General features: G+C 39.0%; 1 protein-coding gene across 2 annotated transcripts in view; it reads right to left on the reverse strand.

Annotated features, from left to right (window-relative positions):
• SCARB2 (scavenger receptor class B member 2) overlaps positions 1 to 14,008 on the reverse strand; it is an 80,643-nt gene that overhangs the window by 6,132 nt on the left and 60,503 nt on the right. For both annotated transcript variants that reach the window (XM_045880970.3, XM_064584642.1), the window contains exons 8-10: positions 5,477 to 5,595; positions 4,066 to 4,139; positions 1,457 to 1,508 (exon numbers count right to left, since the gene is read on the reverse strand). In XM_045880970.3, the coding sequence (XP_045736926.1) occupies positions 1,457 to 1,508; positions 4,066 to 4,139; positions 5,477 to 5,595 (245 nt within the window). The remainder of the gene's footprint in view (positions 1 to 1,456; positions 1,509 to 4,065; positions 4,140 to 5,476; positions 5,596 to 14,008) is intronic.

Raw genomic sequence — 14,008 nt, forward strand, 5'->3', positions numbered from 1 at the left:
ACCGTATCTATGGAATGGTCTCAACTACCTAATATCAAAACCAGAAAAATACTAAGAGGCAACATAAGCAGATGTCAGCTGTCCTTGTTTCTGAGGGACAGGTTATCAGTGATTTGCTTTTTTAAATATTTTTTTAAAATTTTAATTGAGGTATAATTGACATAAACAGATTAGTTTTGGGTGTACAATATAATGATTCAATATTTGTATGGTGATTCACTTTTAAAACATAACATATTTTTAGTTTTCCAAGAGCTCTATAAAGAGCATGTGTTAGTTCTACAAAGTGTAAATTATTTTTTACAAAGTTATTATTGGAAACAATTTAACAACATGCTGTTGAGTAAAATAAGAACAATGTCAGTCTGGCCCAGGTTTTGTGAAAGTTATTTTAATTCTCCTTTTTCTTGCCGATCCCTGTTACTGAATTTTCTATGCAGAACAAGTTTTGTTGTTGTTGTTGTTTGTTTTGTTTGTTTGTTTTTAGGGAACAGAGAAAAATAATAAAAACTTAAAAAAATGCTGCTAACAATAGAAGCGAGCCGATCAAGAATTTATCGGAGACGGAAAACCCCTGCATGTTCCCCCTCAAAACTGGGTAGAAGACAGAGGGAAACTGAGGAGATTTATACAGTAAATGCATGTGATTCAGAAAAGAATTTATCACAGGTGTTAGCAGGTGTTTTCCGAGCTTTCTGAAAATGTTTTTATTTGCAAAACTTTAATTTATACCTAACATTTAGGGATAAAATTTCTGGGGTACAGTGTGAAAGAAAGAAGTATTTCGTTAGGGAAATTCTTTTTGTTTAAACTATGACAGGATCTGTGTCCTATAATTTGTGATATATGTTGGTTTATCAGAAAGTAAAAAAACAAAACAAAAAAAACCCTCTATGCTATGATAAAAGATAAGGCAACCATATATCACTAAAATTAATAAGAATGTATCACATTTTATTCAGTCATTTCTTTAACCACCTTACACAAAACTTTCATGTAATGTTGCCAATCATTTTAATTTGACCCTCTTTTCCTCCTGCTCAATGACGTGAATGGTAAACCAATTACATTTTGCAAACTGGCAGAGTTTCAAAGATGGAGGAGGTTTTAACTGGTCATCTGAGTGTTGGCTATTCTGCTTCAACAGTGTCTGCCATTGCTCCATTTACCTCTGCATTTTGTTTCTTACATAACCAGCTGTCCAGAAAGAGTTTCACCCAAAACATGTTCTTGAGAAAGAAAATTTTTTGTCATTTTCAAATCTCAAACAAATCTCAGGCAGCCTCACATAAACATATAAACGTTTAGACATTTTCTGAGGACAAACAGGTTTTTAAAAATCACCCTTCCCCCTTCTCACATCTTAAATTACATAGCTACAATAGTAGACATCAAAATGGAAGTTTCCCAAGCTTTCACAAGTAAAATATACCCATGGCTCCCTCCCAGAACTTACCTCATTAATATACATCACTGGGAAAACCAGGGTTCTAATGTTCCCCGTTTCACTATAAAGACAAAAGGTGACAAATCAAAACCACAATGAGATATCACTTCATGCCTGTTAGAATGGCTAGTATCAAAAGGCAAAATGTAGTGAGTGTTGGTAAGGATGTGGATGAAAGAGAATCCTTGTGCTCTGTTGGAGGGAAGGTAAATTGGTACAGCCACTGTGGAAAACAGCATGGAAGTTCTTCAAAAAATTAAAAGCAGAATACCATATGATGCAGCATTTCCACTTCTGTATATTTAGCCAAAGAAAACAAAAACACTAACTCGAAAAGATACATGCACCCCTATGTTCATTGCAGTATTTTTTCCAGTAACCAAGATATGGAAACAACCAAAGTGTCCATCAATGGATGAATAAATAAAGAAAACATGGTATATATTCACACTAGAATACTATTTAGCCATAAAAAAGAATGCAATCTTGCCATTTGTGAAAATATGAATGGCCCCTGAGGGCGCTACACTAAGTGAATCAGATGGAGAAACACAAATACTGTATATTTTCCCTTATATGTGGAATCTAAAACAAAAAAAACAAGCCCACAGACACAGAGAACAGATTGGTGGTTGCCAGAGTTGGGGCTTGGGGGTTGGGCAAAATGGGTGGAGGGAGTCAAAGGGTACAAATTTCCAGTTATAAAACAAGTAAGTCATAGGGATGTAATGTACAGCATGGCAACTATAGTAAATAATACTGTAACGCACAGTTGAAAGTTGCTAAGAGAGTACATCTGAAAAGTTCTCATCACAAGAAAAAAACATCTGAACCTAGTGTGATGGATAACTAGGCTTATTGGGCTGATCCTTTTGCAATACATATAAATATTGAATCATTATATTGTAGACCTGAAACTAATATAATGTTGTATGTCAATCATACCTGGATAAAAGAAAATTATCTGAGATTATTTTATAGGCATCCTCATTATGATAGCACACTGGCCTGGAGAGATAAGTTGCATGAGCGGGGGGAGGGGCAGAGGGGAAGGAAGAGGGACAAGCAGACTCCCCACTGAGCGTGGAGCCCGATACAGGGCTGGATCTCACAACCCTGAGATCAAGACCTGAGGCGAAATCAAGAGCCGGATGGATGCTTAACCGTCTGAGCCACCCAGGTGCCCCCCTGGAGAGATAAGTTTATATGAAAATTCCAGCACACTTACTCCATTAAATTACCCAGAACTTATAAAGACTTCTTAGTTATCTTTGCAAACACTTATCAGTCAGAAGTTAGATTCTAATCTGTCAGGTCAACAATTCCAAGCTTTATGAAAACACAAGATGCTGAGAGCAAATTCATCAAAATGATTACTATTCTCTTAAGAGTTATCAGAAGGATGGCCACAGCCAGCTGAACAATGCTGCCACTCCTCAGAATGGTTTTTTTGGCTCTAAGCGGAGCCCAACGCGGATCTTGAACTCATGACCCTGAGGTCAAGACCTGAGCAGAGATCAAGAGTCAGATGCTTAATCAACTGAGCCACCAGGCGCCCCTCCTCAGAATATTTTATGACCAGGCCACTAAGTATTGTCTTCACTAGAGCTCAGAGCACGTTACCAAGAACCAGCTCTGTGCCCGGTGTTTGGGGGACACTATCTCATTTAATTCTCACACTAGTCTCATGCAGTAGGTATCACTGTTCCAGGTTTAAGACATGGAAATTATGACTCAGAGTCATTTGCCCAGGACCAACATGAGTAAAAGGTGGAGCCAGGATTGTAATTTCATTTTGATTCTAAGGCTCTAGGTCTTAACTACTAATTTATACTGCCTCAGGAATGTGCACAGGGGTGGCAAAATGCATTCTTGCAAACCACATTTACTTTCTAGAAAGATCCGTGACATGTGGGATTAAATCTGCAAATCTGATGAGGGAGCCAAGTGTTACAGATAGATGGATAGATAGATAGATAGAAAGAATAGATATATGATATTATGTATAGTTTTGCAACTTGTTTTTTCATTAACATTAAGTCATAAGCGTTTTCTCATACCCAAAAAATTCCTATTGAAAAGTCTGAGCAGGACTATTAGTAATCCTAATTAAGTAATCCTTAATTAGTAATCCTAATTAAGTGGTGGTTAATTAAGTGTGGGGAGGAAGGGCTGGACTCAGGAGCCTATTTTAGCTGCCCGCCTGGGAGCCCATGGCTGGCGCTGGGTGGGCGCAGTGGGAAGACCGGAGTCGTGGCAAGGGCAACGCTGCACAGCGTGGAGAGGCTCAGACTCTGTAGCCTTACCTCACCTCTCTGTGCCTTGGTTTCCTCATCTGTAAAATGGGGCTAACACAGCCTAACTGTGAGGAATAAATGAGTTCCTGTGTGTAAAATACTTAGAACAATGTGTGATCCATGGAAAGCACGCTATACATGTTTGGTGACAAAGAATAAGTAAATTCCAAGACCAAGGCAGCCTATGCGAATGCCGGTTACGCCTCATCCCTGAAGGGCAGGAGTGAGCAGACTTAATGGGCTGTCTCCTGACATCGACCCCACCAGAAAGTCAATGCAGCAAAACGACCCGCTGCCTCTGATGAAAGAGGTAAAACTTACGCAAAGTCGTCTAACTTCTGGACATAAACGTTGATCTGGAACCTCTTCGCGGCTCTGAGAATAATTCCAGTCAACTGCCAATCAGAGAAGCAAAAAAGGAAACATTAGGGCTTATTAAAACCACAAACAGTTTTTCTCAATAGGGCAGCGTTTCTGTGTGGTGCTCACAGCCAGGGTGGCGGCTACCATGTCTGAGAGGAAGGGAGGACAAGGGAAGCCTGACCTCCGACAGAATGAGAACTGCGGATGTGGTCGGGTGCCTGGTGGACCAGTGTTTCTCGAACTTTAATATGCGTGTGAGCTCTTGGGGACTTTGTGAATATCCACATTCTGATTCAGCAGGTCTGGAGTGAAGCCTGACATCGGTATTTCTAGCAGGCACCCAGGATGCTGCAACTTCGGAGAGCGAAGCCCTAGGCGACCCTGGCAGGAGGGAGCTCTGAGCCAGGGAGTGGTCCCCAGGATGGTGAGGACCTCCCCCCGCCCAAAGCCGGGAAAGCAGCTGTGGCTGCTGGCTCCCCATGGCCGCTTCGCCTCTGCACCGAGGTTAAGGGACTGCACCCAGCCCTCGGGGACAAGCACCTGCCCTCAGTTCTGCTGAGGAAGAGGAACTGACTGAAGGTTAAGAGAGAAAAGGGGGATAAGAAACACCTGATCTTTTTCACAAAAAGATAAGACCATTGATTTCTCAGATACAAGAGTGAAGTGCCCATAAATTGCTGTGCTGTAAAAGACTGTTCTCGCTTTTTCTTTACTGCTCCATGTGTTCAAAATCCCCAGAATGAAGATATCTGACCTTTACCTCGGTTCCTACAGTGAGAGGCTCTCTCACATTATGAAATGCTATTCCCTTCCTTTTCACGTGGTTTTAGTTTATCTCCTCTTTGAAAACAGGATTAAAGTATATGTATATCTAAGGCCTTTTAAATTAATATCATACAATAAACTCTCAAAAGTGCCTGTAGAACGAGGCTTGCCAAAAGTAACTGAAGCTAATACATATATTTAAATTTCAACCAAAACATTCCTGGCAGTAAGCAAAAAAAGAATGTATGTCTTCAGCCTTGCTGATCTGTCTGCCTGTGGGAGAACGCATATACGCTCAAGTCCAAGGCTGCCAACGGAACACTGACCAGGTTACACGGGTTCAATCTCAGTTGTTCCAGTGATGCAATGTTTACAGGTGCTTTTCTGTTAAAGCAGGTTTGCTGCTATTTCTGCCTATTAGAGCCACAGAGTTCAGCCTGTAAGGCCGTGCAACTAGGTATCACATGCACTGAGCTGAGTCTTCTCCCCTTGAATGTGTATATGAAAGGAAGACAGTATTTTAACAGTGCTAAGGACTAAACCGATAAACACTGTGTAGACAGAATAAAATCCACGCTTTTACCAGGAAGATGTGTGTACTCACAGGATTAATGTCCACAAATGTCTCATGATAGTCCTTATTCGGGTGCATACCATCGATAGCAGAAACGAACTTCTCGTCTGCTTGGTAGAAGTGTGGGAAAGATATAATAATAGGTGCACCTGCATTTTAAGGAAAACAGAAATGAACGATGTGGTTCTTGAAAGTCCAAGATGAAATTAAAGTTCCTGCCCACAAACCTGGTTCCTATGGAGGGGGAAATTCTATACGTAAGTAAACTTGGGTTGGGGAGCGGGGCAGGCTAAAATTCCATTCGACACCTCCGAGTTTGGGATTTATACTTCATTTTCTGACATCTCATTTACCCTAACATTATTTTATTCCACCATATAAACTGAAGTCATGGCTAAATTATATATTCTTCAGTATTTACTCACCCATGAAATATAAAGGTTTACACACATTATTTTAATTAACATTCCCAGTAGCCCTATTAAGTTAGAACTATTAACTTCATTTTGCATTTGAGGAAAGTGAAGTTCAAAGGAGTTAAAAAAAAAAAAACAGACCCAGGTACATCCAGCTGTAAGGTGACAAAGGCAGAATTCTAACTGAATGACAGATGTCTCATCTGAAAGCACTTGTTTCAACTGCAAATCTCTACCAGTAAAAAGGACTTTTTTTTTTTTTGCCTGCTTTTCTGTTTTTCTATTTTTCTTTGTTTACATAAGACAGGCTTTCTTCTCCTGACTATGTTGATACAGAATTTTTTAAGACTTTGACTGGTCATGCTATCTGCCCAGCATTTGACTAGATCAAGGTCTGCCCACATGGTCTCTTTTTTTCTTTTATTTTCTTCCCTATTCATTTTAAGAACCAAATAGAGAATGTTCATAATAGCCAAGGCAACCTACAGAATCAATGCAACCCCTATCAAAAGACCAATAGCATTTTTCACAGCACTAGAACAAATAATCCTAAAATGTGTAAGAATCTACAAAAGACCCTGAATAGCCAAAGCAATCTTGAGAAAGAAGAACAAAGCTGTAGGCATCAAAATCCAGATTTCAAGATATACTACAAAGCTTTATTAATCAAAACAGTATGGTACTGGCATAAAAACAGACACACAGATCAACAGAACAGAATAGAGAGCCCAGAAATAAACCCACATTTACATGGTCAATTAATCTATGACAAAAGAGGCAAGAACATACAATGGGGGGAAAGGCAATCTCTTCAATAAATCATGTTGGAGAAACTGGCCAGCTACATGTAAAAAAAATGAAACTGGACCAGTTTCTTATACCATATACAAATAAACTCAAAACAGATTAAAGATCTAACTATGAGACCTGAAACCCCAAGACTCCTAGAAAAAAAAAAACAAAACATAATCTCTTGGACATTGCCCTTAACAACATATTTCCATATATGTCTCCTCAGGCAAGGGAAACAAAAGCAAAAACTATTGGGACCACACCAAAACAAAATCCTTTCGCACAGCAAAGAAAACCATCAACACAAGAAAAAGGCAACCTACTGAGTGGGAAGAGATATTTGCAAATAGTATATCTGATAAGGGATTAATATCCAAAATATATAAAGAACTTATACAACTCAACACTGAAAAAACAAATAATCTGTTGAAAAAGTGGGCAGAGGACCTGAACAGACATTTCTCCAAAGAAGACATCCAGTTGGCTAACAGACACATGAAAAAATACTCAATATCATTCATCATCAGAGAAATGCAAACCAAAACAACAAGGAGATATCACTTCGCGCCTGCTGTTATGACTAGTATCAAAAAGACCAATTATGGGGCACCTGGGTGGCTCAGTCGGTTAAGCGGCTGCCTTCGGCTCAGGTCATGATCCCAGGGGCCTGGGATCGAGCCCCACATCGGGCTCCCTGCTCAGCTGCAAGCCTGCTTCCCCCTCTCCCGCTCCCCCTGCTTGTGTTCCCTCTCTCGCTGTGTTTCTCTCTGTCAAATAAATAAATAAAAATCTTTAAAAAAAAAAAAGACCAATTATAATAGCAAATGTTGATGAGAATGTGGAGAAAAAGTAACCCTTGTGTACTGTTGGTGGGAATGTAAATTGGTATCACCACAGTAGAAAATAGTGTAGAGTTTCTTCCAAAAAATAAAAATAGAAATACCATATGATCTGGTCATCCTATTACTATTTACCCAAAGAGAATGAAAATACTAATTTGAAAAGAAATATGCACCCCTATGTTCAGTGAAGCATTACTTACGATAGTGTCATCAATAGGTGAATGGATAAAGAAGATGTGGTATCTATATACAATAGAATATTACTGAGGCATAAAAAAAGAATGAGATCTTGCCATCTGTGACAACATGGATGGACCTAGAGGGTCTTATGCTAAGTGAAATAAGTCAGACAAAGACAAACACCATATAATTTCACTTATTTGTGGTATCTAAAAATCAAAACAAATGAACAAACAAAACAGAAACAGACTTATAAAGACAGAGAACAATGTGGTGGTTGCCAGAGGGTAGGTGACTGGGGGAGTTGGGTGAAGTAGATGGAGGGGATTAAGAGGTACAAACTTCCAGTTATAAAATAAATGAGTCACACAGACATGAATAGCACAGCATAGGGAATATAGTCAATAATTGTAATAATGTTGTACGGTGACAGATGGTGACTACACTTATTGTGGTGAATGTATTAACATACAGAATTGTCAGATCACTATGCTGTGCACCTGAGACTAACAGAACACTGTATGTCAAATATACTTTAATAAGATTGTTTTTAAAAAAGGAACACATAGGGAAACAAGTTATTAAAAGAAACCTATTCTAGATCGTGCTATTGAAGAGAGAGGGATCCAATAATTGCTACAAGGGAAACATACATTTGGAGAAATGAGCTTGTTGCCAAGTAATTTAGATTTGCTTACATATCTACCAGCCATGCTCAAGATACATATCATCTGTCACATCCATGTATTCTGTTTCACTAAACAGTTTCACAAAGCCATAATTTCTGTTCACTAAACAGTTTCACAAAGCCATAATTTCCTTCTTTGTGATCTACAATGATCTTTAAAGTGTTATTTTTAAAGATTTATTGGGAACGTAATAAGGGCCAGACACTGTCTCGAGTGTTTTATATACATAATCTCTCACCTTCACACAACCTTCCAAGGAAGTTATCATCAACCCCCATATTACAGATGAGAAAACTGAGGTCTACCTCCTTAATCAACTTGGCTAATGTGTTGCCAAACAGAATATGAATCAAACCCAGATCTACCTGACTCCAGAACACTCACTCATCCCACTACCCAAAATGTTCTCTGGGGAAATTCAAAACACTTGAGGATAATTCCAGAGAGCTGAACTTTTCAGTCCACATCTGGGAGTACAAAACAGGCAAGAGGAAAAGGACTGTAGCAAGAGGTTGAGTTGCCAAATAGAATCTTTGTTGATTCTGACATCAACTTCTTGAGGAAGCAGAACGTTAACAAAACAATGAGAAAAAATATGTCCACATTGGTGCCTTGAGCCAGAGGCAGCTGGACTGAGTGGACTAGGCACTATTTCAGGACCATTCATCTACTAAGAAAGCCGGAGAGGTCAGAAACAGGGACTTGTTCCCATTTACCGTTGGTCTTATCTCCAGGGAGGGGTGCCATGTCCCCTGGCACAGTGGTTCCCAAATAGTAGGTACCATCTTCATGAGAATCACCTGGAGCTCATGTTAAAAATACAGGTTCTGGGGTCCTGGTATGTGGGCCCTGGGACATAGATTTTTAATGACTCTCCAGATAATTCCTACGCAGGGCCAGGTTTAGGAGCCACTGCCCTGGGAGAGAAGGAATAGGGAGGTATACTGCTGACTTCAGATTACCTCAAAAGGAGATTTTTTTTTTTTCAAGCAAATTAGATAAGAGGGCAAAAGCTAGCACATTACTTTATTCAGGAAGTAAAGACAACTTTATTCAGGAAAGAGGGGTTACAAAATTTCTCAAAGGAAACTTTAAAGGGGAATTATAGCCTAAGAAGTATCACAGCAGACCTATGTTCTAGCAGGGATTTGCTCAGAGATAAGAATTTTATAAAAATCATTTTCCCTCTCTGAGCCCTGCTTTCCACAATTATAAAAAGAGGCCTCTGGATGCCTATCTAGTAAGAGCACTCTGAATAATTATGCAACAGAGGATTGTTAAAGTTAGTTCTCAAGAAGAAGAAAATGCTTTTGTCAGTTGTACCACCAATAATTCTGCCTCATTTTTTTTTTAAAGATTTTATTTATTTATTTGCAAGAGAGCACAGCAGGGGGAGCGGCAGGCAGAGGGAGAGGAGGGAGCCCGATGCGGGGCTCGATCCCAATGACCTGAGCCGAAGGCAGACGCTTAACCAACTGAGCCACCCAGGCGTCCCAATAATTCTGCCTCATTCATGGAAAGGAGCAGCGTAGCTCAGACATTTAGAGACACTGGGAAATTTGCAGTCAGGGTATAAAACTAACTGTTTTGAAATCATCATAAATTTCTTTTTTAAGATTTCATTTATTCATTTGAGAGAGAATAAGCGAGAGAGCGAGCACGAGTCGGGGAAGGGGCAGAGGCAGAGGGAGAAGCAGACTTCCCGCTGAGCTGGGAGCCCGACATGGGCCTCAATCCCAGGACCCTGGGATCATGACCTGAGTCAAAGGCAGATGCTTAACTGACTGAGCCACCCAGGCACCCCTGAAATCATCATAAATTTTTTTTGTTTTTAAAGATTTTATTTATTTACTTATTTGACAGAGAGAGAGACAGCAAGAGAGGGAACACAAGCAGGGGGGAGTGGGAGAGGGAGAAGAAGGCTTCCCAGGGAGCAGGGAGCCCGACGCGGGGCTTGATCCCAGGACCCAGACGCTTAACGACTGAGCCACCCAGGTGCCCCTCATCATAAATTTTTAACAAGATATGTACTTTCTCATTACCAAGTTCTCCACTTTCTCTTTTAGCATTGTTATGAACATTAAATCAGTTAATGATTTACACGTATTAACTAATGTATATATGTAAACCACTTAGAATAATGACTAGCTGAACAATGACTACATAATTGCTTGGTAAACATGAACTATTTTTACTATTAAGACTTCTAAACTACCACCCAGAAAGAACACAAAGTGACATTCTAGGAATAAGAAGCATTACACAAGAGAAGAAGAAAGGAACAGAGGAACTACAAAACTGCCAGAAGACAATGAACAAAATGGCAATAAGTCTACACTTACCAATAATTACTTTATTTATTTATATTTTAAAGATTTATTTATTTGAGAGAGAGACAGAGTGTGTGTGTTGGGGGGGGGCAGGGCAGAAGGAGAGAGAAACCCCAAACAGGTTCTGTGCTCAGCACAGAGGGGCCCAATCTGATGACCCTGAGACCACAACCCAAGCTGAAACCAAGAATCGGATGCTCAACCAACTGCACCACCCAGGTGGCCCTCAATAATGACTTTAAATGAATGGACTAAATTCTCCAATTAAAAGACAGAGTGGCCAAATGGATAAAAATATAAGACCCACCCATATGCTGCCTAAAGAGATTCACTTCAGATGTAAAGACACAAACAGACTGAAAGTAAATGGAGGGAAAAACGCTCCATATAACTGGAAATCAAAAGAAAGCTGGGGTAGCTATAGTTACATCAGACAAAATAGACTTTAAAACCAAGACTGTAGGGGCACCTGGGTGGCTCAGTCAGTTAAGCATCTGCCTTTGGCTCAGGTCATGATCCCAGGGTCCTGGGATGGAGCCCCACCTTGGGCTCCCTGCTCAGCAGAAGCCTGCTTCTCCCTCTCCTCCCCGCTTGTGTTCTCTCTTGCTATCTCTGTCACTATCTCTCTCTCAAATAAATAAATAAAATCTTTAAAAAAAAAAAACAAAACCCAAAGATTGTAATAAGAGACAAAGAAGGGCATTATATAATGACAAAAGAATCAATCCAACAAGAGGATATAACATTTGTAAATATTTATGCACCCAAAATAGGGACACCTAAATATATAAAGAAAATATTAACAGACCTAAAAGGAGAAATAGATAGCAAAACAATAATAACAGGAGATTTCAATACTCCACCTACATCAACAGATAAATCATCCAGACAGAAAATCAAAAAGGAAACGTTGTCCTTAAATGACACATGAGACCAGATGAACTTAGATATATAAAGAACATTCTATATAAAAGCAGCAGAATACACCTTCTTCTCAAGTGCACATGAAACATTTTCCAGGACAGGTTATATGTTAGGCCACAAGTCTTAAAAATTTAAAAAGATTGACATCATGTCAGGCATTTTTTTCCTACACACAATGGTATAAAACTAGAAATCAATTATAGGAAGAAAACTGGAAAATTCACACATATGTGGAAACTATACAACATGCTCCTGAGCAACTAATGAGTCAAAAAAGAAATCAAAGGAGAAATCAAAAAATACTTTGAGATGAATGAAAATGAAAATACACCATACCAAAATTTATGGAATGTAGCAAAAGGAATTCTAAGGCAGAAGTTCATGGTGATAAATACCCATCTCAAGAAACATGAAATTCTCAAATAACCTAAGTTTATACTTCAAGGAACTAGAAACAGAAGAAAAAAATGAAGCCCAAAGTTAGAAGAAGAAGGGAATAACAAAGATCAGAGTGGAAAGAAATGAAAGAGAGACTAAAAAGATAATAGGAACGATCAATGAAGCTAAGAGCTGGTTCTTTGAAAAGATAAAATTGACAAACCCTTGCTAAGACTCATCAAGAAAAAAAGAGAGCTCAAATCAATAAATCAGAAATGAAAGAAGTGATGTTACAACTAAGACCACAGAAATACAAAGGGTCATAAGAGACTACTATGAACAATTATATGCCAACAAACAACCTAAAAGAAATGGATAAATTCCTAGAAACATAACCTTCTAAGACTGAATCATGAAGAAATAGAAAATCTGAATTGATCAATTATTAGTAAAGAGATTGAGTTAGTAATCAAAAACTTCCTACCAAACAAAAGTCCAGGATCAGATGGCTTCACTGGTGAATTCTACCAAACACTCAAAGAATTAACACCAATCCTTCAAAGTATTCCAAAACATAGAAGGGCAGGGAACGTTTCCAAACTCATTTTTACGAGGCCCGCATGACCCTGATAACAAAACCAGACAAGGAAACCACAAGAAAAGAAAATTATAGGCCAATCTCTCTCTCTCTCTCTTTTTTTAAAGATTTTATTTATTTATTTATTAGAGAGCAAGAGAGAGAGAAACAGCATGAGAGGGGAGAGGGTCAGAGGGAGAAGCAGGCTCCCTGCCAGGCCAGGAGCCCGATGCGGGACTTGATCCCAGGACTCCGGGATCATGACCTGAGCCGAAGGCAGCCGCCCAACCAACTGAGCCACCCAGGCGCCCCTAGGCCAATATCTCTTATGAACATAAATGCAAAAATCCTCAACAAAATATTAGCAAACTGAATTCAACAATACATTACAAGGATTATACACCATAATGAAGTGGGATTTACATCAGGGATGCAAGGATGATTCAACACTGGCAAATCAATCAACATGATATACCACATTAACAAAGTGAAGGATAAAAAATCATATGATCATTTCAACAGATGCAGAAAAAAGCATGTGACAAAATTCAATATCCATTATGATAAAAACTCATGATAAAGTAGGTATAGAGGGAACATATATCAACACAATAAAGGTCATATATAACAAGCCCACAGCTAACATCATACTCAACAGTGAAAAGGTTAAAGCTTTTCCTCTAGAATCAGGAATAAGGGAAGGATACGTACCTTCGCCACTTTTATTCAACATAGTATTGGAAATCCTGACCAGAGTAATTAGGCAAGATAAAGAAATAAAAGGCATCCAAATTGGTGAAGAAGTAAAACTGTCACTATTAGCAGATGACATTGTATCATATGTAGAAAACCCCAGACTCCTTCAAAAAACTGCCAGAACTAATAAACAAATTCAGTAAAGTTGCAAGATAAAAAAAAATCAATATATAAAAGTCAGTTGTGTTACTATACACTAATAATGAATTCTCAGAAAGAGAAATTAAGAAAATAATCCCAGGGACACCTGGGTGGCTCAGTTGGTTAAGCACCTGCCTTTGGCTCAGGTCATGATCCCAGGGTGCTGGGATTGAGTCTCGCATCGGGCTCCCTGCTCAGCCAGGAGTCTGCTTCTCCCTCTGCCCCTCCCGCTGCTTATGCTCTCTCTCTCTCTCTGACAATAAGTAAATAAAATCTTAAAAAAAAAAAGAAAGAGAAAATAATCCCAATCATAGTAACATCAAAAAGAATAAAAGACCTTGGAATAAATCTAAGCAAGGAGGTAAAAGACCTGTACACTGAAAATTATAAGAGGAAAGAAATTTAAGAAGACACAAATAAATGGACATGGATTGGAAAAATTAATATTGTTAAAATGCCCATACTATCCAAAGCAATTTACAGATTCAATGCAATCGTTCTCAAAATTCCAATGGCATTTTTCACAGAAATAGAATA

This window comes from Mirounga angustirostris, unplaced genomic scaffold (genome assembly GCF_029215605.1).
Source record: "Mirounga angustirostris isolate CCGP_5_RB_7025 unplaced genomic scaffold, mMirAng1.0.hap1 SCAF_2, whole genome shotgun sequence".
Classification (NCBI taxonomy): domain Eukaryota; kingdom Metazoa; phylum Chordata; class Mammalia; order Carnivora; family Phocidae; genus Mirounga; species Mirounga angustirostris.